The sequence below is a fragment of the Pelodiscus sinensis genome, chromosome 26 (assembly GCF_052426305.1).
Source record: "Pelodiscus sinensis isolate ZL-2025 chromosome 26, ASM5242630v1, whole genome shotgun sequence".
NCBI lineage: Eukaryota > Metazoa > Chordata > Testudines > Trionychidae > Pelodiscus > Pelodiscus sinensis.
The window spans coordinates 8,381,032-8,408,606 of NC_143077.1; the positions used below are offsets into that span (position 1 = coordinate 8,381,032).

The 27,575-nt window shown below is 42.0% G+C and overlaps 1 protein-coding gene across 2 annotated transcripts in view; it reads right to left on the bottom strand.

Moving 5' to 3' along the window:
• Positions 1–239: 239 nt before the first annotated feature.
• Positions 240–27,575, bottom strand: part of CLSPN (claspin) — a 36,644-nt gene continuing 9,308 nt past the window's right edge. Inside the window, exons 3-25 of one of the 2 annotated variants that reach the window (XM_006110728.5) lie at positions 24,161–24,630; positions 23,563–23,727; positions 22,877–22,966; positions 22,539–22,611; positions 21,850–21,958; positions 17,718–18,280; positions 16,109–16,300; positions 14,683–14,861; positions 13,472–13,677; positions 12,911–12,975; positions 12,252–12,454; positions 10,808–10,968; positions 9,788–10,014; positions 9,457–9,571; positions 8,368–8,452; positions 7,500–7,609; positions 6,392–6,556; positions 6,150–6,271; positions 3,674–3,801; positions 3,041–3,143; positions 2,253–2,335; positions 1,894–2,055; positions 240–1,578 (exon numbers count right to left, since the gene is read on the bottom strand). In XM_006110728.5, the coding sequence (XP_006110790.4) occupies positions 1,462–1,578; positions 1,894–2,055; positions 2,253–2,335; positions 3,041–3,143; positions 3,674–3,801; positions 6,150–6,271; positions 6,392–6,556; positions 7,500–7,609; positions 8,368–8,452; positions 9,457–9,571; positions 9,788–10,014; positions 10,808–10,968; positions 12,252–12,454; positions 12,911–12,975; positions 13,472–13,677; positions 14,683–14,861; positions 16,109–16,300; positions 17,718–18,280; positions 21,850–21,958; positions 22,539–22,611; positions 22,877–22,966; positions 23,563–23,727; positions 24,161–24,630 (3,893 nt within the window). In that variant the 3' untranslated portion in view covers positions 240–1,461. Of the gene's footprint in view, positions 1,579–1,893; positions 2,056–2,252; positions 2,336–3,040; positions 3,144–3,673; positions 3,802–6,149; positions 6,272–6,391; positions 6,557–7,499; positions 7,610–8,367; positions 8,453–9,456; positions 9,572–9,787; positions 10,015–10,807; positions 10,969–12,251; positions 12,458–12,910; positions 12,976–13,471; positions 13,678–14,682; positions 14,862–16,108; positions 16,301–17,717; positions 18,281–21,849; positions 21,959–22,538; positions 22,612–22,876; positions 22,967–23,562; positions 23,728–24,160; positions 24,631–27,575 lie in introns of both variants that reach the window. The other variant, XM_006110729.5, reaches the window with a different exon arrangement.

A 27,575-nucleotide genomic window follows, 5' to 3' on the forward strand; every position in this document is an offset into this window, starting at 1 on the left:
TAAGGAAATTTACTCTCACCACCAAGAACATATATGCAAATATAACCCCTATAAAAGGCCATATATGGAGTAAGACCCTTTTTACTGAAGCAGTTCCTCTTTGTGCTGGCCCATAACAGGGCCCTCTAGCAGGCAGCAGTGACAGCAAAAGCAAGCTTGGCAGATAAATGTATTCTTTGAAATATCATGCAGCCACGTGCAAGTTATTTTGTAAATTAATTTTAACTTCCACAGAAAAATTAAAAACACACATTTATTGTATATTTCACTCCAATAGTATCCTAGTTCCTTATGAACACCATATACATTAAAATATTTTACACCACCCAACACACAAAAGTGTGCTTATCAAATTACAAAATGTACAAATCAGGATTCTTCTGTGATCGAGTCAGCATCTTAAATCAAGCCTTAGGAACATGTGAAGTGTTTAAAAATTAGCCTGACTTTTACAATGAATATGTTTTAGTTTCACACAGTCACAGTATAGCCAAGTGCATGTTGTACATCACACACTGTTTCTGCCTTAGAATTTAGGATTGTTGGGAATAATGACTCTTCTTTAGTATCAAACCTTGTTTCTTCATTTCAAAGAAGGCCTTACATTTCTGTCTGCACTACAAAGAGTGAATTCTCATGGAAGATGGTGCCTCGGTCCAAAATAAGGCAACAGACAATTTAAAAAAATAAGTTTTCATGCGAATGTGAAAAAAAACCTTTTCACATTCGCATCATCCCATCATGTCTACATGTATGTGAAGTTTGTCTGTAAAAGGGTAGCTTTTCTTTCCCCTCTAGTTATCTGTTTTATAAATAAAGGGTTAGCTTTCAAAAAAAGTATCGAAAATGTAAACAAGAATCTCTTGGGATATCAAGTCTGTCTATGGTCAGCATTAGAGAAAGCAGTAGGTATAAAAGGAAGATAGCGATACCTTAATACTGCAATTGTAAACAGTGCGGGCAAATCATTGCTATTAGAGACACCACACCTCCCTCCCAACCACCCAATAATGCAGCCCTCTGTCCTTTATAGATCTGTTCTCCATACACCGAGGTGATCCAGTTACTCTAAATACAGACTGCCCCCACTAACAGAATTGCCAGGAGGAAGTAACACTGAGTCAAAACACTTGCGGTGCTGTACTTCACTAGATCTGTGTCTTGTAGTGTAATTTCAGTAATGCTTTGGCATAAAGTATGAACTCAGCCTCTGCCCATCCAAAGCATGGATTTTTAAGTTGTGCTGGTTTTCCTGAAATACTGGGACAGGTCTCGCAGGAAATACGAAGACTTGTCTGGCAGTAGGGGAGCCTGTGATCGTTAGAGTGACTGACAGGTCAGAAGAAGCCAGGCAAAAGAAAACAGTTTTCCCTTGGTACGTGAAGCTAGAGATTTGCAAAAGTATATACTGCGAGCGGCAACAAGACACGATGCAATTACTGGCCCTGGACCGACAAACTTTCAGCTCTCTAAGTATTGGAATATGCTTCGGCTCTGGTTCCCTTGTGTTGCAGCATCATCAGTCCTGCACCGTTTGGGTGAGGGTGTTACCATCACTGTAGGACCTCTTTTCTTCACCTAGAAGAAAGCATGATACCTCAGCAATACACAGCAGTGATTATTCAGCACGGTTATAACAAGATTTCCCATCCCCACCATCCTAATCCCACATATTCCACTCCATTTCGCCACTATTTCAAACAATGCACACAAACAGCTCTTTTCTACATTGTGCATAGGGCTCTATATTACAAACCCACTTCTGTACACTATTTGCCTATTAAGAATTTGCACATTCTAACATTCAGTAAGAATGCTGCCAATTAACTGAGTGTACTTTAACACGGCAACATAAGCCAACTGACACGATTAGCACCTCCTACAAGTCTCTACCTGCGGTTTTGATTTCTCTTTTGCCTCTTCACTCTTTACCGGCGAAAGCGTGTGGAAGACAAAGTTTCTTGAGTTTCGGGGAGCATTTGGATTAAGGTCTGACATGGCAGCAAGCTTCTCAAGGATGGCTTTAGGTCTGTTCAGAAGTGATCCGTTCTTTAGCTGAAGACAACCAATGAATTTCACATTAACACATGAGATGAATCGTTTTAATATGCTGCTGTTCTTTAAAGACAAAAACATTGCTCCTCCACTCTCCCCAAACTCTTCTACACCTGATCAGTCAACTATTGTTTCAATGCATTCTGTAGCTGCAACATGAAAATACACCTCTAAGTTCATGCCATGAAGGTACCAACCTGGAGGTCACAGGTACGTCTGAATGTTTCAAAGGGATTTCTTGGCAGTGATTTTGTTTCCTGCACAGCTGCTACAGGGTTTCCTGGTGTGTGGTGGAGACACAGAAAATAAATTAACTTCCAGAATATCATTAGAAAGAATACATTTTTATACCAGACAGTGGAATACAAGTGACAGCAGTCCTATTCCAATAAATGATGCAGACAGAATTCTGTTTTAAACTGACCAATGAGCCATATAACTGATAGCTAGCAAGAGTGGCAATGAAATCTTTATCACCTGGCAGGGAACTTGTTTATTTTTGAAGTAGTTATGCAATCTCAGAATCACATTTTTGCCATGTGCATGTTAAAAATAGAATATACAATTTGATTTAAACCACATTATGCAATTTTTCCTTAAGCAGTGTGCGCTCTGGGAAGTAGTGTGTTGTGCTGAATGTCACTAGCCTCAAAGATTCTTTGTGAGGCAGTGACCAAAAGGGGAATCAGACGGAAAGCATATGGACATATTGCCATACTGTAACAATTTAAAAAAAAATTAATGGGAAAGAACTATTTTAGCAAAGAAAAAGATCTTCTGTTTCATCAAGTTTGCAGCTGCAGCGTTTAATGCCAGACAAGTCAAAGCACCATCAAACTTGGAGCCAAAACGGGACTGGCATGGCGGGGGGATTGGGTGGAGATATCTAGCCTAATAGCAAATTTCACTAGTATGAGGAACGGTCAATAGCTAGTCAAGGGTTTTTTTCCTTCTTGGATGCCACTGCAGCATGAAACAAACCCACCTTTTTTCTTCAGGGACTTAGCAGTCACCTTCTTTGCTAATTTCATGAACTGACTATCTTCACCAATTTCTTCCTCCTCCTCTTCTTGTTTTCCTTTCTCTATCTGATAAAAAGAGATGGGTTTTAGAGTGGTAATTCATAAACAAGCAATGACAAGAACTAGAATACACATTTCAGTCAGTCAGTGACTTGAATATACTACATCGGTTTTCAGATACACCAACATGTAAAGTTTTCTGAAGTTTTTCATTTCTTATATCATCATCCATTACAATAGCCAAAGCTGCAAGATACCAATCAGATTTCATTCCTCAGACCCTATGCTAATTAAAACAACATGATCTGGAAGGTTATAGAACTAGGAATCGGGATTCTGGAGTAGAAAACAGGATTTCTGGCTCTGCCACCAACTCAGTGCATGACCTCGAGAAGCTGAGTATCCCCTTTCACTAGGGGAGTTTTACAGATGTAATGGCAGGAGATAAAGCAATAGGTGCTATATAAGGGAGAAGTACACACTAGAACGGATATGATTTTTAACTAACAGAGCCAACCAAAACGAGAGCTCTGCCAACAGTCTGTCTTACTTTGCTAATGGTGTACAGAAGTACTTTCAGCAGACTAACACAATACCTGCTCACGGATCCACTGCTCTCGTTCAAATCGCTCCTTTCTCCATTTTGTCTCTGTCTCTTCAAGCTGTTCTTCATTCTCATCATTATCTGAGTCTCTGTGAAATAAGTCCAGCTGGGAAGCATCATCTAGAAAAGAAGACAGAGTAGTTAGTTCTCCCAATCAAAGGGGCTGAGGAATGCACATTAGCTCTCCTGTCCGTTAAGAATTCCAGAAACAATGAAGACCAAACACGCACACACCAGAAGCCATTAGAATTAGTTAACCTCCAGCAACATCCTTTCTTCCCAGAATTCTCTTCTCCTGAAACTAAATCTTGGCAGTGGATCTCTGAAGTGAATTACATGCAGGATGTTTCTTCTCATTTAGATAGATGACAGATGGAACGAAAGCATTTAGAAAAACACTGATGAATTATCCAGGGGAAATGTTTCCTATAAGGAGTTTTATAAAGCTTCATTTGACAAGATTAACACCAGCTTTAAACAGTGTAAAGAACTAATACCAGGCACTTGCACATTCTGCAGATAAAATGTGTGTTCTTTGCATATATGTAAACAACATTCTTGGCGGGGCAGGGGGGGGAGGGCTTTGCGTGTTGCCCCTCCCCCCAACACAATCTTGCTGCTCCCATTGGCCAGAAACTTGCCAATGGGAGCTGCTTGGGCCCAGATTGTGGTGCAGGCAGCACGTGGAGTCTCCCCCACCCCCACGGAGCATACAGCACGCACAAAGCACATGGTCCCCACAAATGGCCACTTTGAATGGTGTGCGTGGGTGCATTGGGCAGGGAGACTGCCTGAGGGTCCCACTGGGCTGCTGGCTGGGAGCCACCTAAGATAAGTGCCTCCTGACCAGAACATGCACTTGGAACTCACTTCCTCCTTCCCCCAACCCTCTGCTCCCACCCCTGCCCCAGGTTGCAACCCAAACCCTCTGCACCCCTACTCCTGCATCCATGCCATCGCCCAGTCCCTGCACTCCAACCCTCTGCCCAGGTCACAATCCCCTCCCAGACTCTGTACCCCCTTCTACACTCCTCCTTTAAGTCAGAATTCTCTCCTGCACCCAAACCTGCTTCCAGACCCTGCATCTCCTCCTGCACCCCAATTAAATGCCCCAGGTCACAACCCCTTCCTTCCAGACCCCACTCTCCCTTCTGCACCCCCATCCCCCTATCCCGAGTTCCCTTCTGCACCCAGCCTTCATCCCAGACCGTGCACTTCCTCCATTAATATCATGGACGTGTGAAGCTCTCAACCATTTACTAAATTCTTGGAGTGGCCCCCATCAAAAATTATTGCCCACCCCTGCTCCAGCCTCTACCATTGTGAATAAACAGGCCTTACATAGAAGGCACAGAATCTATTATAAATGGATTTTGTCCCAGCAAATTAAAGTGGGCTATGCTATACCCAAGAATAAACCTTAAAACCAAGCCATCAGGAACAATTTCAACTCTATTGGAAATACAAAATCAGAATTTATTTAGGATTTTTTTCTTTTTGTCCAACTAACCATTCCCCGAGGTCCCAAGCAAATGGGCAACAACAGTCAACAATAAGACTCTGTTTAACATGTCTGCACCAAAATGCAGAGATAACAGGGATGTGTCAGAACAGACTAGAACAGTTACCAAAATCCAAGCATGGGCAATGAATTCCTAACTTCACAACACTTGGAAAAAAAAAAGTAAGTTGCTCCTTAAAGGAAAGCTATGGGGGGAAATATAGATGGTATCTTGTGACAATGCTGTTCTGACAGTGGAATCCTGAACAGCAACATATGAAGCCTTACTAAAAATATTAAGGATTTGTGTGCAACGAACTGACTATGTTGTATCCCCCTCTAGTGGCTACACAAACACAGTAAGAGCCTACTGCTGACAAAACGTGATTGGAGATGCGCCTATAACCTTCTCAAGTGCCAGACACCTGTGCTGAAAATTCCAGGTTCAAGTCCTGCAGAAAACTTATAATGAAGTCATTTTTTATAATCATACCGCCCCTTACTTAAAAGATCCAACCCAGGCCCATCAGCTTTCTCGTACCTTTTCCTGGACTCAGCCTACAGAAGAGCATATACAGTTTTTACATACTGAAGCCACTTAAAGACACTTAAGTAACAACTGCTATTTTTTAAAGTTTTCTTGAATATAAACTTGAAGTTATTGATTCTACAGGAGTGTTCTGTTTTCACTAGCATAGGACCCAAAAATGGCTTAAGGTTTATTCTTCAAAATTTTCAAGCCAAGGTTCTACTGTGGTCTGCAACCAGGCAAGAAAAAAGTCAAAATGAGTTCCACCCCTCTCCAGTTACAAACAACATGTGTGTATTAAAATAATAAACTAGGGCTCAGTAGATCTTACAACCTTAAGCCTCATATTAAAGTATTTCCCGCAGAGTTTTCCTTTCCCAACCTCCCACGCCATATTTTTTTGCTCTCTAGTAGAAGATTAATATGCCAACATTATACCTATGTTTTTCCATTTGAATTTTCTCATTCGGCCAGGACCATCACTGTGCAAGTCTCCATCTGCAAGGTATCTTTCTTGGTACAAGCGTAACTGACGCTTATCATCATCAAGCATCGCCTTCCTATTGTTATTGTGCAAGGGAGAGAAGCCTAGGTTAGTTTTACAATTCCAGACTATAACCTGTTATAACTTTTGATGTGCAATTGCTGTACTGTATAAGCATATGCGGATCACTACTGACATGTGTATTTTGTTAATTTGATCCTGTAGTTCCACTTCAGTAGGGAGTTCTTCATCAAGAATCTCTTCTTCATATTCATCCAGCTCTTCACCATCATATTCATCCTCACTGTCAACTTCACTCCCTGACAGCTCTGCCTCATCTTCCAAGAAATCCTGCAGTTTTCTATAAGAAAATTTCCAAAGACGTTAAAGTGAGAACATTCAGCTGCATAATGTGAATGGTTGAAAACAAAAGCCAAGTCATTCTGGACTAGGGATGTAAATATTGATCAAAATAGTTAACCAGTTAAATGATTAAAATTATATTATGTAAACGGTTAACAGTTGGTGGGCACAGGACAGCTAAAATGGAGGGGGAGGTGGGTGTCTTACTGGGCAAGATGAGGCCACATCTGGAGCTGCTGTGGAGCAGCTAGTGGCCAGGGCCGCCACAGTGAGGTTAGGGTCCCACCAGCCCCCGCTAGGCCACTGCGGCATGGCCAGGTCCTGCTGGGGCCACCGCAGTGCAGCCAGGGTCCTGCCTGGCCCCTCTGCAGCATGGCCGGGGGCTAGGTCCTGCCGGGGCTGCTGTGGGACAGCTGGGGTTCCATGTGCCCGCTCTGGGGCTGTCAAAACAGGGGTGGGGTGCTACAGTGCAGCAGGGGTTGGGGTCCCCTGACCTGGTGGGTTCTGACAAGTGTGTGCTAAGTTAGAGATGCTATTATTCCATTTTCATTTTCAATTTGATTAAATTATTCAAGTTGAAGAGCACATGGAAGTATGGAATATCTGCCAGGTAGTTCTCTGCAAGCGCCCACTAATATTCTAATTCTGAGCTTCCTTGACCGTAACCCATCTGACAAGATGACAACAGCCTTCTAGGGAAAAAACACAACCAAGGTCATTTCCCTTCCATAATATGTGTTAAGTCTTTCAGTGGGTCATATAAGTCATAGGTAATATTAGGAGAAGTACTATTTCATCAAAATAAAAAAAGGTCTCTGTTACTTTTATCCTGGTCTTGTGCTGTTTAATTCAACAGCCCTTTCAACTGCAACTATTAGCTAAATTACTAGTGACGTGGTACAACTTTTCTGGCAGGTAGACAGGGAGAAAGATTTACTCACAATTTTTTCTTTAAGCCCTCTCTTTGTCTCAGCAGCTCCTCTTCATCATCACTAACTTCTGTTTCATCTTCACTTCTCTCAATTCTCTCGTCACCCTCACTTTTTTCATCCTATCAGTCAACAAGAAACGGTTTTCAGAAATTCCTACGAGATTCAGCAGATTGTTTAGTCCCTACAGTCACAACTGCCCTGTTTCGCAATGGCTAAAAGCAAAAACCAATGAGAAAAATTCAGGTTTTAGTCTAAATCCGGGGTGAAGAACTCTTGTTTCCTTTGATCCAACTGGCAGCGAGGTTCGGGGCTTCCTTAGTCCTTACCCACAGCAGGGCAAGCCAGCACTAGCACACCAGCCCTGCTGCAAGTCTTCCTGCCTGCGGGAAGGAAGGGAAACTCCAACCCTCACCACAGACCAGCTCAAGGGAAGCTGGATCTGGCCCCATGGGGCTGGTGCCTGGGGGACCCCTGGTCTTCCCTTCCCCATTCTCAGGGGCCAGGCCAGTGAGGTGTGCTTTTTTTGTTTTTTTGTTATTTGTTTTGTTTCTCCAGGGCCAGGCCGGTGAGGGGTTTTGTTTTGCTTCTCACTTACGTGTGGCCTTGGAATGATTTTTCTTTGGGTCACTGGTCTCTGATCAAAAAAAGGATTCCCACCCCTGGTTTAAGCGCTCACAAAACCAAGATATTTTACCTAGCAGATCAAAATTGTAAACCAGCACTTCTTACACTGACCCAGAAATACTGGTCTTCAGCAGTTTCGGTAATCCGCGCTAGCCAGTTAGACTTTTGCACAAATGGCGAGAGCACCAAGAAAATAAACCGAATGTTTATGAGCAGTGCACTGAAGTTATCACTTCATTCCATCAATACTCACCTCCTCGCTATCAAAGGCATGGGCATCTGTTAAGAGCTGGAAATTGCCTAATTCTTCCTCCTGCTCCTCCTCATTTTCTTCTTCCCTACAAGCAACAAACCACATCTCACACTTACAATTGGTGTCTAGCAATGGATATGAAATGGATTGAAGCAGGGTTTTTAACTGCTACATGAGAAGCTATATCCATGATAGCATCTGAAAAGTTGTAGTCTCTGACGGTACGTCTACACTGCAGTGTTATTTCGGAATAACTGACATTACTCCGAAATAACACAGTCCAGGTCTATACTACAGTTATTTCAACAATGTAAAAATAATGTTGAGCTGGAGGACTCCTTACTCTGACTCCTGTAACCCTCATTTTACAAGGAGTAAGGGAAGTCGGAGGAAGAGTGCTCTAACTCGGACTTCCTGCTATGTAGACAGCGCCAAAAGTCGAAATAAGTTATTTCAACTTACATTATACAATTGATGTAGCTGAAGTTGCGGAGTGTATCTCAGCTTTAGCCCTGCATGCATAGACGTGCCCTAACAGTGTTGAGCATGAAGCTTTAGAAGCTTAATTCCCATTAGTATTAATGGGAACAGTGTTGGCAAGCCATTATCTTTTGTATTAGTTTGCCTGTCAGTAAAATGGAATTTCTTGGAGTTTCTTGGTACCTACATTTGGCACAAAAATTAAATGTCATAACATCCTTGTTAAGTGCCCATGAATCAGTCCAGTTTTAATAAGGAAATGAAGGGGCAGAAGTTAATGACTTGCCCACAGTTCCTGCACTCAACAGAAGCCAAGAAATTCCTAATCCTGTGATCTAGATTTGATCAAATTCTATGCCCAGTTTCCTCCTCCACCATCAGTAGCAGGAGAGACTCTTTCCTCATAATGGACATGGGAACTACACTGCCTTAAGAGCCTCTCAACAATAACATACAACTGTAGAGCACTGAGATACTCGACTCCTTTAGCTCCTAGGAAAACCACATCTGTGTCAATAGATTTTGAACAGCTGTGGAACCAGAGTGAGGCATCAGAAGTGAAGTCAGACCACGATCACCATGCAGACCTGGAACTTCTGTGGTGCTGACCTGTCAGTTGGAAAGGAGCCTGAACAAAGTGCTAGTGCTTCTGCCATTGGATCATCTGTGTCACTCTCTTTTTCTTGCTTAGAGGATACTGAAGATGCCCAGATTGGAGATGTTGCTACAGAAAGAAACCAAAAGGCAACATATTACACAGCTTCCTTCTGGTCTTTGGAACATCACTGAATGTCTTGGAAATGAGAGTCAACATATGTCTGTAAAGATTCCAAACAGTTAAAGCACTATAAACTCTTAGGATTCCAAGTACACTATTAAAATTCTTTAGACTCCCAAAAGTCACAAATCAAGGTCACCAGGAACACAACTAAAAACTTACTCTGAGAGATGAATTTCCCCGAACAGAGATTGAGCAGTTCTTCCATGTTTTGTTTGTTGTCACTATTAGCATTTGGAGTATGCTCAGCCTGACTGCTGAACTGCCCAGAACACAAATTGAGCAACTCATCCATGTTAGCATCCATGGCATTCTCATCCATGCTAGCCAGTGACAACGGCTGCTTTGAGGACTGGTACTTATTCCTATGCTGCCCAACATTCAAGAACCTGAAAGTAAATTTTATTGAGAAGTTAGAAGCTACAATTTAATACGCAGCACGTATTGGAGAATTTTGCCTTTCCACACTAATGTGGATGGCTTGTCTACAGAGACAAAGCAGCACTCCCCCCAAAAAAGTCTTAACTCTCCATTATAGTGTGACTTTAAGCATGACATTGTGGGAGTTCCATGTTTGTGTCTCATTGATTCTAGATCAACTTTGCTCCATTTATGTAGGTAGATGGCTTCTCTAGCTACCAGTCTTGCAAACACAATCTGGAATAAGAGAATTCATTTGGGTTTTCTAATCATACTGCCAGTAGGAACAGTTTAGTCAATGCAATTTGGCTGTTCTGCTGATCTATGATGCAGAATAAAATCCATCTGGAGCAACCAAAGCTGTAATGGCTTTGCATTGCCTAGGAAGAGTAAAATGCATTCAAGTCTTTTTACTCAGTAAAGTTAACAGAGCTCAACAGATCAGCTGATTAAGAAGGTTTAATTATTACATGGCTTTCAAATTGTAACCACTATTTCAGCAAATGAAACAAATTAAAATCTAGACCTGCTTCAGATTTGTGGAGGGTTTTTTGAAGAAGGGTTAAAAAAAAACTTGCAAAATACAAAAAAATAAAATTTGTGAGGGTTAGACATATGCATTGGCACATTTTGGACTCAATATACTAGCCACTTCAGTTTCCATCATTAATAAAGAATTGGGCCAATCATACTATGCAAATCTGTGCTGCTTCTGTTAACACACACAGACTGCCACCTGAAGGATGTATCCCGGCAACCTACCCATCAGCATCCAGCAGTTGGCTCTGAGTATCATCTTCCAGAGAAAATTGAAACTGAGACTCTCCAGCTCCTGGAAATAAACTCTTGGGCTCAGGAGAGGCATTGTACAGATCCTGGGAATCCTCTATGGGAAGAGAGGGCTCAGACATCTTGCCTGAACTCTAGTGCAGGGGGGAAAAAAAATCACAAGTTATGAAAATGAACTAGAACATAAACACAGTCTTTTCAACTGGAAACAAAAAGGGTTAATGGTTGTGCCATTTTTAAACAGATAAAAATACAGAAGAAGATTACTAAGAAGCCAGACTGTTCTGCTACCTAGCTAAGACGGCACCAGTGTGAGATGCTGCATAGGCCATGGGGATATTTTTGTATAGTTCATGAACAGATTACTCAGCAATGGGTTTCCTCCAAAACTTTTTGAATTTGTAAAATTTCATCTGTGTATTCAATACAATCACCTTGATAAGGGATGTAATAATGTGGTTAAAAATGTAATCATGTCACAGCTAAAAATCCTAGTGGTTACATGCGCTGTAGGCTCTGCAGTATAAAGCTTAAATAAGTTTTATACTGCAGAGCCCACAGCTAAGCCTCCCAGGGAAGTGGGGCCAGGAGCACTGCTCCTGGGGAGCCAGCGTATAACCTGTGGTGGAGGAAAGAGGGATGCTCTGGGATGCCCCGTGAGGCTGCCTGAGGCAGGTGGAGAATTGCTCCAGCCCCTACCGATTAACTGGAACTAGTAAGCCTCACCCATTAAAGGGTGAAGCTTACTGATTTAACCTTTTACATCCCTAACCCAGATTGTTCTAATGGGGTATGTCTACATTTGCACCCTCTTTTGATAGGGGGATGCAAATGAAGACATTCGAAATTGCTAATGAAGCTGGGATTTAAATATCCTGCGCTTCATTTGCGTAATCGTGTTACGGTGCTATTTCGAAATAACGCTGTTTCGAAATACAAGACATGGTGTAGATGCGGTTATTTCAGGAGAACACCTTCTTCTGAAATAACGGTTAAATCTCATTTTATGAGGAATAAGGGTTATTTTGGAAGAAGGGTGTCCTCCCGAAATAACTGCATTTACACCGCGTTTTGTATTCTGAAATAGCACCGTAACGTGATTATGCAAATGAAGCACGGGATATTTAAATCCTGGCTTCATTTGCAATTTCGAATGTCTTCATTTGCATCCCTCTATCGAAAGAGGGTGCAAGTGTAGACATACCCATGTGGATTTGTTAAAAGAGGTAAGTATTAGTCAAGACAGTGATTCTGCATTGATTCAATCTCAACTAACCACAAAGGGGGCACTGGCTATCTGCTGTGCTTATATTCTTGATGTATAAAGGGAACCTTGGCTTTGGCCGTAAGTCCTAGAACATATGAATTTGGAAGGGGAGTGCAATGAAGGGAAAAAAGGTGGCGGGAGGAGACTTACCTTGGAAGCAGAGCTGATAAAGCTTGTTTTGAACAAAGCTGGAGAGGAAGACCTGAAACCGCCTACTGCAGATAGAAAATTGCCCCCACGTGCCATCTGTTTGTTACAAGGCTGGTATGACGGGATCATGGAGCCAATTAACTCAAAGCTACTATTATGGCTGTTCTCTTTCGCCGATGTTGGCAGTGAATATGAATCTTCGTCTTCTAGGGAAGAAAGCAGCAATAAAAGAAGAGAGTTTAGGAAAGCCACTGTACTAGAAGTGCGGCCCAAACAAGGAATGTAGAGTTTTCACAATTCATTTCAAATTCCAAAGTCAGTTACAACTAGTGCGGCACTAGCAGTTCCCTTAAAATGCTTAATTAAATAACATTTTACAATTCAAATCCAACCCACATCCTAGAGTATATCAGCTTCAAAACTTCCTGCACCAAAAATTGTATTAGGAGTCCTTCTCCAAGCCCCATCACACAGAGGGAGCTAGTGATTGTTAAAGTTTTTAGTAGAAGTAGCAGAGCAGCATTTCACAGACCAAATGCAAGCATAAGATAGTGAGACACCCCAATGGTAATCTAGACACAGAAATGTGCAAATCACTTGTGGGCCAGAACTGAAAACCCCAGAGAATAATGCTTGCTCTAACAGCAGTTCCACCTTACCTAACTTGCTAGATCTTTTGCCTGGAGCTTCCTCCAGCTCAGCTTTTTCATCAGGAAGGGAATATCTGCAATTTAGCAACAGATGAAATTTTAAAAAGTATTGTTTTGTGTACATGAACTGTCAGGCATGCTCTTTTTGTAGACAAGATAACATATGGAATGCACTGCCATTAGGAATTGGATTCTTCTGCCAAATGACAAGGGTTTTCATTGAGACAAGATGGGTAAGATAATATCTTTTACTGGACCAACTTCTGTTGGTGAGAAAGAAGCTTTTGAGTTTACACAGAGCTCTTCTTCAGGTCTGGGGCACTAACTCAATGCATCACTGCTATCATAGAGTCACTTTCACATGCAAACTATTATTTTCATATGTGGCTGCTGCAGTCACAAAGGATACTAAAATACTCCTAAAAACTACCACAAATGGTGAGACAGACAGTGGGCATTCTTATATTTAAGCACACACATGAATCCACACGTTCTCAAATCAAATATCGGATATGTATGTTAATCAGAATAAAACATAGCTGAGGCAGGCTCAAAACCTGGTTTATTTACCCCATTTTGGAGGAGCTGTCCTTGAACAGCATCAATGTAGACTCTGTGGAGGAAAGTTTGGGAGCAGAGTCACAATGCACAGATTTGTCCACCCTTTCCTCATCAACTGATTCTTTGTCGGTTTCTTTCTCATCATCTTTGGTCTCCTTCTCTTCCAGCTCCTCATCATCATCTTCCTCTGCCTCACCAAGAAGGAACTCAACAGTCTAAAAAACGCACACATATTTATGAAAGCGGGAATTATTAATTTGACCATCTACATAAACTGCCTCCATGACTGACACTATTGCAACTCTGAAATCAGCCAAGGAATCGCACTTAAGCCTTCATCCATCCTGTTGGAATCAAATTTCTTGCAGCCAGGAGCTGAAAATACTGGCATCGCCAACATGAAACAATTTTTTAAAAAGAATATTTTATAGGCTTTGCATTTACTTTGCTACATGAGACAGGGGGAAGGGCTTCACCTCACATGAAAGGTCAGATATCGGTCAATCCTGGAGGGAGCATACCTAAACTGAGTGGTGAGTTACTGAACCACTATGGCAAGTCAAACATTTATTCTAAGCAGCAAAAAGGTTTAAGTTGCTAATATGATCAATCAGCCATTAAAACACTGTAATAAATTGTAAAAGATTCTGACTAATCATATACTTGAAGTGATTTCAATCAACTTGAACTAGCATATGGACTGGTAAAGATCACTTCATAGCCAGACACTAGTGTAATGGTCCCCTTTTCAGGGTCATGTCCCTCCTTACCCCATCCATGCCTCTCCTTCTGCCCCCTGTCAACGTCAGGAGTGGGGCCTCAGCTTGTGGGGGGAAAGGAAGGCAGAAAGGGATAAGGAAGCTGAGGCTGGGGTACAGATCCAACCAGCTGGTGCTCCCTCCCTGCTTCTGTGGGTACTGAATAGTCCTCTGCTCTCCTGAAAGGGAAGTATCCCACAGTTTGGGGGACCTCTGTGCTAGGGGCGCAGGATTCGCGAGAAAGGACCAGTATTAAACAAAGAGCTACTGGACACCATTCTAGGAGAACTTGGAATTGCAAACATTCCAATTATTTTTAGTGTCAAAGAACAGTCTCCATTTGGCAAATTGTGCATATTAATACTGCACACAATTCTGATTTATCTCATTTCCCTGCTAATTATGAGGAGCCAGCAGACATTAGACATTGACAAAAGTTAGGTAAAAATGCCATGTAGAGACCTCTGGGTTGCATTCCTCTTCCTCAGACTCATCCGTCATTTCTTCCTCCTCCTCTTCTTCCTCCTCAAACATGTCCTCATTATCCAGTTTAAGTAGTGCTTGCCGCTTCTGGCGTTCCTCACTCCTGCGGAGTTTCATGGCCTCCTGTAGCTTAGCCTTCAGCACTTGTAGCTTTTCACCTGGACAGAAATGAATAATTGAATACATTAGATGCACAACAATGAAGCCTTAAACTCTGCTGCCTCCAGCACACAATTTAATGTAACGACACACATAGAAAGAAGATGAAAGGCATCAATGCTTTATTTTAAAAAGAGGTTTTCTGACTTGATCTACTGATTAGAAGAGTTAAATTGCCTAGCCTAATAAGCTCCATTTAGAGAGGTACAAAAACTTTGTGACTTATCAGTAAGATTCCTCATTATTCACAAATGCCACTGGCACACACCCATGGAGCTAACAAAGGGTTCTTCTTTCCCTTGCTTCCTGTGGGAGAAGTGGATTCCAGTTGCCTCAGGCATATGAAATCTCACCAACAGCTACAAAGCATGTCTGTTGTAGAATAAGCCAAATTACCTACCTCTAACATTTAAATATTATAGGTGATTCAGATTAAGTTTCCCATATATTTATCATTTTCAATACATGCAAATACAATGATCCAATACACAAACAGCCTCTATTAAGGGTTGCAACAGGGATGAAAGTGCTATTAATTATGAATAACACAAGAAGGTTACTCTACAGGTTTTATGCAGATGATTGATGTAGACAGTGAAGATAAATATGTTTTATTGAACCATCAGGCTGGGCAAGAGATTCCAGTGAGCCAATGGCTAAATTATGGCACAGGGCAAGATCCTCTTCAGTAGCTAGCACAGCTCAAGAGTTATTTTTTCTAGCTTCTAACATGCCAAACTGGTTGGAAAAATGTAGCTAAATGGAACAACACCTGTTAATTCTGTTAGCAGGGATTCTTCTTTGTATTTTAATTTGCTTTATGTGAGAAAATATAGTTGCAATTGCAAAGAGAATCACAGATAAAACTCCCTTATGGTCTATTGACCACAATCAACCCGTCATAAAATCTGAATGTTTCCCAATGATTACAGCTCCTTGTGTGAGACAGAAGCAAGCATCTAGTTATACTTGTCAGTGTGTTTAACACGTTACAAGAAACATCTTAAGACCATTCTTGCCATGGGAAGCTTATAATCAACAAGGCAAACACAAGTAAAACAAGACACTAGATGATCCAGAGAACAAACTGAATGATCTTGTACTTCTATTTTGGTGAAAGTAAACTCTAGTTCAAGACTGGGCTTCCAGTAAAGTTGTAGGATATTAGATATTAAAAAGAGTTTCTTATCAAAGAAAATACACTTGTTTTCCAGCTCAACAGCTATGACCCTCGCCCCAAATATACCTGGCTTTGCATGAACTGTATCATCCAGATTTTCTGCAGCCAAAGTCACTGGCACCACAGCTGCTTTTAGTTCCTCTTTTCCTTCTGCCGTGGTCTCCTTACGAATAATACTCAAGTTCACAGTCCGTTCGGTTTTTGACTTGGGTGCATGAAGCGTATGCTTCAAGAAACGTGCTTTCAGAGCTTCCAGTTCTTTAAAAAAAGTATTATATTTAAGGTCAGGAGAAAAATTCCTTCTAAGATCAAGTTAACTGAAGTCAACAAAAACCTGATAATTGTGGGCGCTTTTTATACATACAGTGGTAACACACGTTTCTAAAGAAAGACTTTTATAAAAAAACAAAAAAGTTTTAAAGCACTTCAGCATCCAGTATGTAAGAACGGTCAACATCTGAAAATCTGAAAATAACACTAATAACAGTAGCCCATCTCTAGATAACATTGCTCAACCATGCTCTTAAGATCGCTTACTTTAATATTTGGGCACATGATTAAATGCCAGTGAAAAATCTTTAAAAAACTCCTAATTATTTACTGGAGATTTGGGTATCTATATTACATTTCATTAACAGACCCTTCCCCCTCCCCCATATGATCTGAGGTTTCCACTGTTTTACTGACATATATCTTTAAATCCAGGTTGATAGCGGAGGAGTCATCATTTCTTGGCACAGGCCATCTTTCTGTATAATTTAAAGAATATACTAAATACTATTCATAAATGTATGTAGAAATAAATGAAAAATTCAAACTGATAAGGGATCACCTATCCAGCACTGAAACACAGATGAAATTTTCAAACATGGGTGCCTAAAGTTAGACACCTTTACTATTAGGTCTGGTCTACAATAAAGGGGAAAGTCCACTTAAGATATGTAACTCCAGCTATGTTACTTCCACTTCAGCTACTTAATTATCTTAAATCATGTTTTGGCACCATCCACACAGCAGGAGGTCAATAAGAGCACATCTCTAGTCGATTTCCCTTACTCCTTGAGAGAAGCAGGACTACTGTACTGACAGTTAGCCAGTCTTCACTAGACTGCTAATTCGAATCCCAGAATATCAACTGTGGCAGCATCAATCTTCTCTATAGTATAAACAAGCCTAGAGTGCTAAATAAAAGTGACCTGATTTTGATTTGCTGAGCAGCCATGACTTCTGATGAGATAATCAAAAGATACTCATGCTCAGCATCTCTGAAAGTCAGGTCACTTATTCAAATATCTGAATAAAAAGATTTAGAGGCCTAATTTTAGGCAACAAAGTTGAAAAGTACTGGCTTTCCTGCTTAGTACAGAAAGCAAATGCCACCTTATTTAACTTGTACTGCAGGAAGACTTGAAGTATGCAAAACATAAACTCTTATTGAAAGATCGGAAAGATCTTTAACAATCACAGGAATCCCAATATCTGTTTTTAAATCTCATCTGACAACCACCAGCAAGGCCAGCACGGTGCTGTAACATTAGTTCTCCAAAGAAAGTGTGCGTGCCCCTTTCTGATTCATCAGTTTCTAGTGCTGTTCCTCAGAATTCTCCCATCTAAGTTCTGACCTATCCCTGCTTAGCTTGTCAAATCTAGCAGATTGCAACAGGTAATATGGTACCTATGTTTGATTCAGGTTCATCCAGGATAATAATGGAGTCATTATCAGAACAAAGTCTTGGCTTGATGGACAGATCCACTCCCAGCTCCCGAAGTTTATCCAGTTTAGACTTCTTTACTTTTTCAGGTTGAATCCCCACCACTGGTCCCACCTGTGGAACAGATTCTTCATGTTCTACACCTATTTCTTGTGAGTGGTCCCCTCTTTGTACATAGGCACTTTCTTCAGATGCTAAGGGAATTTCACTGTCCATTTGTTCAATGCGTTCATTACTAAGTAGGCTAGACTGCTGCTGTTCTGAAATACCAGCAATTGTAGGTCTTTCACAAATATCAGAGGCATCTTCCTCTCTATGCTTCTCAGCACAATTTTCTATCAGGTTCTCCACTACACCAGAGGAAGGTTTGTCCACAATGGTAACAGCAGTATCCTTATTAAGCCCCATTTCCAGTTTCTTAGGTGCTGGCTGATCAACCTCTTCAGACTGATTATTGTTGCAATTTACAGTTGAGTTTTTAGTGGTTGCACTGTCTTCATTTAGACAGGGCTGATATTTAGTGGACCTGCCAAAAACAGAAAAACAAAATCACCAACCAAAACACAGTACATCAGCCCTTAAAATGGCTGCTATTAAACGTAAGAAAAGCCTAAATCAAACTGAAGCAATGAAACCATGTTCTATTTATTGCACTTGAATACATCAGTTCTGGACGGTGGGGGGAGAAAAATCATCATTCATAACTGCTACTTATTTTAAACCCAGCCTCATTTCCAAATTCCATTTTAAAAAGGAGAAAAAAATAATCTGGCCCATTTTTACAACAGGTTCACTCTACAAGGGTGCAAAGTCATTACACATTATCGCAACTTGGATTAAGTTAATTCTGGAGACATTTTGTAGCCACAGTAGATTACAATTCATCTGCACAATTTAAAACAAAAAATGATCCTTTATCTTGGATCCTAAGATAAACTTTCCCTAAACTCATGGGAGGAGGTGTGGGATAGAGTGGGGGGCTACCAGGGTTAATCTGGGGTGCTCAGTAAATCCTGCTTATTTAACAGTTGAAGTCAAATAACATAATGCAATGGGTAATTCAGATCTTAGCTCTGGTCTACACTAGGACATTACTTTGAAATAACAAGCAGAGTGCCACACTACCAAGCCTGTTATTTTGAAATTATTTTGAAATAATGGGCTTGTTATTTCGAAATAACTCCTGCTTTCTACGAGGAATAATGCTTAGTTTGAAATAGTTATTTTGAAATAGCGGTAGTGTGGACGCTCCACTGATGCTATTTCGAAATAACTACTCCCTAGAGTCATCCAAAGTAATTACTCCCCAGTGCTTCCTGGAGCTCTATGTCGAGGTAGCGCATCCACATTAAGGGAGCCTGTCTCGGACTAATTTCGAGGCTTCCCTGAAGTGTGAACACGCTATTTCAAAATAGTTATTTCGGGAGTTATTATTTCAAAATACATTGTTTCAAAATAATTTCCTAATGTAGATATGTCCTTAGATCAGTGGTCTCCAACCTTTTTACACCCAAGATCACTTTTTAAATCTCAGAACATGCGAAGGTTTACTGCCCTGCACCTTCCTTGAAGCCTCGCCCAATCCTTGAAGCCCAGCCCTCTCTATTCTCCTCCTGTCCGTCACTTGCTACCCCAGCCCTTACTTACACACTCAGATAAACAGTTTATTTTAAAATTATGCGATACATACAATTAAAATCACGTGTTTATAGTTATGAAATAAATGGTCTGTTTTTTATTCATACTATTTAAATCTAAAATGAAGCATTTATAATTATACATTTTGTGGGGACAGAGTTCTGGGGCTGGGGACAGGGGAGAGAGAACAGGGTGCTGGGAGGGCAGAGGACAGGGTTCTGCAGCAGGGAACAGGGTGCCAGTGGGGACAGAGTTCTGTAGCTGGGGACAGGGGAGTGGGGTCTGGGGAGCGGGGAGTGCGGACAGGGGGCAGGGTACCAGTGGCAGCAGAGAGTCCCCTGCATCTGCCTCCTCACAGGATTCTCTTCCCTCCCCCCCCCCCCCAAGAGGGAAACCAGCACGTGCCTCCTCTGGGCCCTACTCTCCCCCCCCCCCCGCCCCCGCGGCGCAGGGAAACTCTGCACGTGCCTCAGGGCCAACCCCACCCTCTTGCGGCGTGACCAACCCCCTCCCGCAGCATGGCCAACCCCTGCGGGCGCCTGCCCCGGGGCCAAACCCTCCCCCACATGGCGCGGCGCAGCACGGCACGGCCCAGCCAGCCCTCCCCCTTTCCTCCCCTCCCGCAGCGCGGCCAACCCCCGCAGGCGCCTGACCCGGAGCCATACCCCCCTTCCGTGGTGCGGCCAAGCCAACCCCTACCCCCTCCTCTCCTCCTGCAACGCGGGCGCCTGCCCAGGGGCCAAACCCCCCTCCTGTGGCCCGGCCAACCCTCTCCCCCTTCTGCAGCTCGGCCAACCCACGCGGGCACCTGCCCTGGGGCCGACCCCCCATCCCGCAGTGCGGCCCAGCCCGCCCAACCCCCTCTCCTCCCATAGCGTGGCCAAACCCTGGGGCCGACCCCCGCTCCCGCAGCATAGGGAAACCCCTGCACTCGACTCACCCCTCCGGCGCCAGCAGTGCAGGGAAGCCGCCACACTCCTCCTCCAAGGCCAACACCCCCTCCCCCAGCACGCAATAGAGCTGTGGGAGGGGAGCAGCCCGCGCACTTCTGGAACCCCCAGAAGTGACGCAGGCTTCAGACAGGACTTCCATCTACCCTGTGGGAAGGTGGCAATACACTAGAGGTAGGTAGTGGGGCTTCTCGGAGGTGAGGGGGAAAATGGGGTGTTGGGGTGCCCGAACACCTCACGATCGACTGGTCGAGGCCTCGCGATCGACGGGTTGGTGACCACAGCCTTAGATGCTCTGAAGCCTACAATTGTTTGTAATGTGTTATGAGAACTAATGCCAATTATCTGATAGTACCGCACATTGTCATTTTTGTGCCTATGTATTACACTCTACCCACTATCACAAATTACTAGTTTACTATGTAAATTCAATAATATCAAATTAGGATGGCTGTGGGAACATTACAGTAAATAGTCTGACATTTGGGCATTTAAAATCTAAGTTATTAATTTACATTAATGTAGGATTCTCTGGATTTCAATTTTTTTAATTATTAAAGAAAACGTTCACTAACTGCACCTTGAGGAAGGAGAAAATTTGTTCCTCTTGGTTTCTGAGGACAGGACAAGGAGTAATGGGCTTAAAGTGCAGCAGGGGAGGTTTCGATTGGACATTAGGAAAAAATTCCTAACTGTCAGGGTGGTCAAATATTGGAATAAATTGCCAAGGGAGGTGGTGGAATCTCCCTCTCTGGAGATATTTAAGAACAGGTTAGATAGACATCTGTCAGGGATGGTGTAGGTGGAGCTTGGTCCTGCCTTGAGGGCGGGGGGCTGGACTCGATGACCTCTCGAGGTCCCTTCCAGTCCTATGATTCTATGATTATTGTTTGTTTCATTATTCACACACCTTTTAAAATAGGATTTGGTTTTAAACTGAGCAGGGAGACTTAAACCACAGCAGTTATTTGAATCTGAAGGGGAGCATGGGACACTGTCACAAGAATTTAGATGAGCATGTTCCTTTAAAATTTTACTTCTGTATACCAAGTACAATCTAACTGGAAATTTTCATTTATTAGGGAAAAAACAGCAGAGTCCTGCTATCACATACTAGTTACTAAAGTGGCAGGTTTGCCACTTAGATCATTGGTTCTCAGACTCTGACTTATGGCCCATTGATGATCAATGACATCCCTTGCTGCTGGTCTGTGGAGAGTTGCCTAGTTACATGGTGATACTTCTTGTTTCCAGCTGTTAAACTGCATTTAAGAGATAATTTAAAACATAATAAATACATCTCTGGTATTACTTTCCCCCAGAAGCAAATTACTATAATTGCCATAGAAGATTATGGTATTACAAAGGAAATGTAGGAGGCCTACGTGATTGCAAACAGGAATCTGTATATTAGATAACTTCTTCATAACATGGACCACATCTGCTTCAGGAAGATTGAGAGTCCTGATTTGGAACAGAGACACTGTGAGATAAGCTTGGTCCTTACTTTAGCAATGCCATAGCATTTCCTTGCAATGGTGGTCGTGGTCTACGCTTGAAGAACTCATGGATAGTTTTAGTCTCAGGCATATGATATGGAAGAGACAGAGATGATTCTGTCAAAGGGGGGAAAAATCATGTAAGTTGTACATCAAAACAACATTTTTTTAAAAATCCAACTGTTTTTGGGACAGGTGGTTTCTAGCTAAAATATCAGAGCAAATTTAAATAGATCTTAACCCTGAATAAAGGTTGTATCTGAAGGACCTCTTCCCAATCACCAGTCTATTCTTGTGAAGAGGGACTACTGCAGCATGCAGAGGAACTCAAAGAAAACAGATTTTGTCATCAGGAAGAGAATTATATGATCTGTTCTAAAATCTGTTGCAAGTAAGAACCTGAGACACACCAAATCAGTTATATGTAGCCCAGCTATAATTTTTAAAAGATTCCAGTGACCTCTCATAGCCACGTGAATGCAAGTTGTAAGATTCCACTCAGGAATCTTGTTTGCACCAAGAGTCCATCACTAAGCAAGATTTTGGCAAAAACTGTTTTGCAGCCTATACACTTTAGATACAGAATAACTCATGTTAATCAACAGCAGAATCTTGCATATCAGAAGTTTCTGCTGCCCTCCAAAAGATATCTTAATAGCTCACACATAACATGTACACCAAAGAGTTTAGGTTTTACCTCTAACAAGTCGCTGAGTCTCACTATGCAGTCGTTTAATAGCTTCTTTACTTAATCTTGCTGCTTTCCGCTCCTTAAACAGATAAAAGAAAGGCCCTTGAAATCACAGGACTGAAATGTCGGAGTGTATCCATATGACCAGTTTTCATCTTTTAAACAGCGGGAAAACAAAATTAAAAACTAACAGTTGTAGCAGAGTTTAAAAAACAAAGAACCACCTCAAATAAACAAGAATAAGGTACTTTGATGAGACGCAACATAGAAAAGGCTTCAAATAAAAATTATAATGCATTACTGAGAGTTAAAAAAGAACAGATATTCATAATGAAATATTTCACCTTTCTTTTGGGTCCTTTTAGTGTAGGTCCCTCATTCTCATCATCAAATACACATTTGTAATCTTCAATCTCAGAAAACAGATCTTTACTCTATAAACGATAAAAAGAAGTCTATTACATTTCAAAACAAAGGGGACTATCAAGGGCAAAGAAGCCTGCAACAAGATAACTTTCTACAATTATTTTTGTGCCATCAGTCTTGAAAAAAGATCAGCAAATATTCTAATAAACTAATGCCCAACCCTGTCCTGTTTCACTGCAACTTCTTTAAGAGCCTCTACAGCCTCTGTTGCAATACGATTTTTGGCATTTTCTATGTCAGTGCTCCTGATTAGTGGCACTATTACAGGCAGTCTCTGACTTACGAACGGGTTATGTTGTAAACACCTGGTCATAAATCGATTTCGTCGTAAGTCTGAAATACCCTTAAACGCGCTGCCCACACAGTTAGAAAAACTTGATGTACATGGTTCTCAACTCGAAAATATTATAATGGGGTTAATGGGAGGTTGGTTGTAAGTACAGATGGTCATAAGTCGGTGTGTTGTAAGTCGGGGAGCGGCTGTACTCCAATACCTCTAGAAAGAAAAATATGGATGCACACCAGTGCCACCAAAAATTTGCGTTACATACTTCAGTACAATACCCTCTACAAAGAAGTTTATGGTTATAACAGAATAGGTTACCTTATGTTTTTTCATTTTGTCTTTCACAGCAGCTCTTATTGATTCTAGTGACTCTTCATCTTCAAGAAGGGGATCATTTTCCTCCTCTAAATCATTGTCAAAGAGTTCTTTGTTGGCAAGAAGGCACCCACTACCATTAAAATCGTATGTTTCACCACCATCCTCCTGGTCAGCAGAAGAGTTAAAGTACAATGAACTATATTAACTTGCAAAACTTGTTTTCAAAATATTTGGAAGATCTCTTCATGATTTCAGGGCCATTAGCAAAATTTTAAAAAATAGCCCATCCCATCATCATTACATTATCCCCCAAGCAGTCTTTCACATTCTATAGGCCAGTCCTGTTCACTTTATAGAGCTCAAAATTAGATATGCTAATTGATGGAGGCAGGTTCTCAACTGCTGCAATCAGCATACCATAGAACTCACCTATGATTCAGAGAAAAACCCTAACCAGAACTTGGGAGCGCCTGAGTGGATGTCCAACTCTTTCTTTTGGTATGGAAACCTACATTAAATGGAAACCCTCAGCCCACCATCAAATGCCAGTATTTAACAACTGAAAATATCAGAAATGTTTGCAAGTAAACTTTTATACCTCCTGTTTGTGTTTCTTTTCTGTCTTCATCTGTCTAATAGCCTCCATTTTTCTCTCTTTTTCTGTCTTCCTTCTTGACTTCCCTATTACTCTGTCTGGTTCTTGGTTAAAACTGTGTTTGTGTTTTTTGTATTTTTTCCAAGATTTCACGGACATCTCTGCAGGTTTCCTCACTTGTGAGCCCAACTCATCCTTAGTCAATTCTGACTTCATGTCTATTTCAAGGTTTTCAGGATGCAATGGATCACCCGTGTCACTCTCATCGCTGTCCCGCAGAGCTTGCTGAATCCGATGAGATTTTTTGTTCTTTGTGGCAAAAGTGTTTTCATTTTCCTCTCCATGTTCCACATCTTCATCCACAATGTCGCTCTTCTTAGGAAAAATGCCTTCCTCTTCCCCTTCGCTCTCACTGTCCTGAAGCACTTTCTTGCTTTTTGATTTTTTACTCACAAAGATCTCCTCCTCTGAGTCTGGTGGGAACATATTAAACTCTTTATGACACACATCACATTTTAAAAAAAAACATGCTAATTGACAAATGATTAGTTCATGCACCATGCCAGACACATTTCTCTGAGACACTTATTATCCCCTGAAGGCTCATGAATGCCAATGGAAATTTAATGCAGCATAGCAAATCAAATTTAATCTATACTTTGACAACCCATTTCCCTCCCCCCAATAGCACAGTATGTTATTATCTACCATTCAAGAACCTTAGAACCATTCCAAAACTACTTTCGTTTGTATAGTCTTTCCTTGAGATGAAAGTGTATTCTATCAAAACAAACAGTAATATAATAAGTGAATTATAATAGACACATGATGACCCCACTCCTGCAAATATTTAAACGTGTACATAATTTTAGTCAAATGACTAGTCCCATAAAAGCCACTGTGCAAGACTCCTTTTCTGCTATACAATAGTGAAATATATTTTAAGTGGGTATTCCTGCGTTAACTGGTTTTTTTTAAAGTTAGTATTTTATTTTTTCATGCCACGTCACTCTTCTTTTCAAGGGGGACCTTAACTGAACATTTTCTGGTTTCCTTTTGTTTGAGTTGGGAGATCTGATGTTCCGTATTTTAGAATGGTGCAGAGAGAGCAATGCAATGTTGTTCAGCAGAAATCTGGACCACACTTGAATTACAGATTTGTATAAATGTTATTGAAATGCAATATTAGTTTAGAATTATTATATGTAAAAAAGCTTGCAGTCCAGAAACTTCATAACACTACTACTGAGTTCAGACTGAAAAGTAATAAGAGAAAATAACACTTACTGAAATACTTAAAATGTTAGAGTTTGGTATCAGGAAAGAATTGACTCATCCAGTAAACATATAACAAAGTGTGTTCTCAGAATCTTGCTTTATCTGGTTATTTGCCTATGCAACTGTACCACGTACAGGAAACGTCACTGAGATACAACTTTAATGGGGAACTACTATGATAGTGTTATCTTAAAGTGCAAGTTTTATTTATAAAAACCACTGTTCCACCTCTCCACTGAGCTCTGAGCATCATGAGAAAATTCAATAGTTTTTAAATGGAACTCTTAGGACAAATGTTCCTCTGCCAGACTTCCTTCCCTCACAATAGCCTTTAAAAATTTGGCCAGATTGGATCTCACACAAAGCCATTCAAGTTAACACCACGGAACCTGCTTCTCTGGGCTTAGCAAATCATAAAAAAGAAGGAACTAAGCAGTTAAGATAGTCACTACCCCACTCATCATTTCCCTACCTCATCTCAGTCCAATGCTGCCCTTCCACTACCTTCCCATCTCCACTCTTATCCTGAGCAACCAAAAGGGCATTTGGAACTCAGAACAGACACATACTTATATTAGGGATGTAAAAATTTCTTTAAAAAGGTAACTGTGTAACTGCTAAAAATCCCAGCAGTTACACAGTTACATACAGCGGTCTCTGCAGTATAAAGCTTAAATAAGATTTATATTGCAGAGCCCGCAGCGAAGGCTTCCCGGGAGTGGGGCCGCAAGCCCCTGCCAGCTGTGCTTTGTTGCTGCAGCAAAGCTACCTCCCCAGGAGCAGCTGGCTCCTTAGGAGCAGAGCTGGCAGCCCCTGCTGGCCCTGCTCCCAGGAAGCCAGCATATAACGTATGGCAGGGGGGCCAAGCCGGGCCCGCCACAGACAGGAGTTGCGCCAGCTGGCTGGAGCATACCCTGCCTGCAGTGGGTCCCGCATGGCTGGAGCAGCCCCCTGCTTGGGGTGGGCGAGGAGCTGCTCCAGCTCCTAACAGGTTAACCAGAACCAGTAAGCATTACCCATGTAGAGTGATGCTTACTGGTTAGGGATGTGAAAGGTTAATTTATATGTTTACTAGGGGCTGCACCCCCTGCTTACTACGCTCGCTTACCCCCCTCTTTCTGGGGGGAAGGCAACCCAGCTCTCCCCCCAGGCACTGGGGTGGACCAGGCTGATGCTGTACCAGCCCCAGCTTTTTCTCTCACACAGACACACACACACACACACACAGTCCTGCCTTTTTCACACACACACACACACACACACACACACACACACACACACACACACACACACACAGTCCTGCCTTTTTCACATACACCCCAGTGGCGGTGGAAGGCCAAGCCCTGGGCCTGCTGCTGGGGAGGGGACCCAGCCTCAGCTAACACTGCTGCCCATGTGGGGCTGGCGCATCTGAGCCCCAGGAGGGAGGCGGAGATCATGGCCACTGCTAGAATCTGGCTCTGTGCTTGGGCTGTGGGAAGCAGGGAGGCAGTAGTGGTGGCCTGGAGGAAAGACCGAGACAGCCCCTGGCCTGCTGCCAGGGAGGGGAGTCTGGCTGGGGCTAAGGAGGCTGCCCACGCAGGGCCCAGAGCATCTGAGCCCCAGGATGGGGGCAGAGATCATGGCTTGAAGATGGGGTGACATGAGTGACGTGCTGATGTCACTCTGTTGTCCCACGGGGGGGGAGGGGAGAGAGAGATGGATTTTGATAGTTAATACAATATTGCAGAGCCCTGTACTACATCATATGTATGTTTTCCACCTCGCACTACAACATACATATATTTTCCTATACTACATCATACATATATTTTGTACATGGCTTTGAATGGAATATTGGTGAGCGAAGTGGAATCAGATTGCAAATGACGTATGAGATATTTGCTTCTATAACATTTAGAAAAACATTCGTGTATGTACAGTGTTTGTTGCTAGTGACATTGGGGTGTTGTTTTGTTTAACGTCTGTAGACTTAGAGGAAAATTAAGGAGCCTGTCCTGGTAGCATAGAAAAATAACCGAGGATTAGCAAATCAAATGTGAGACTTCTGATTGGCAGATAGTCAAAGACCACATTCCCTCAGCCTTCTGCAAAGCAACCATCAGAGAACAAAGCCCAATTTTTTAAACTAAAACCCAAA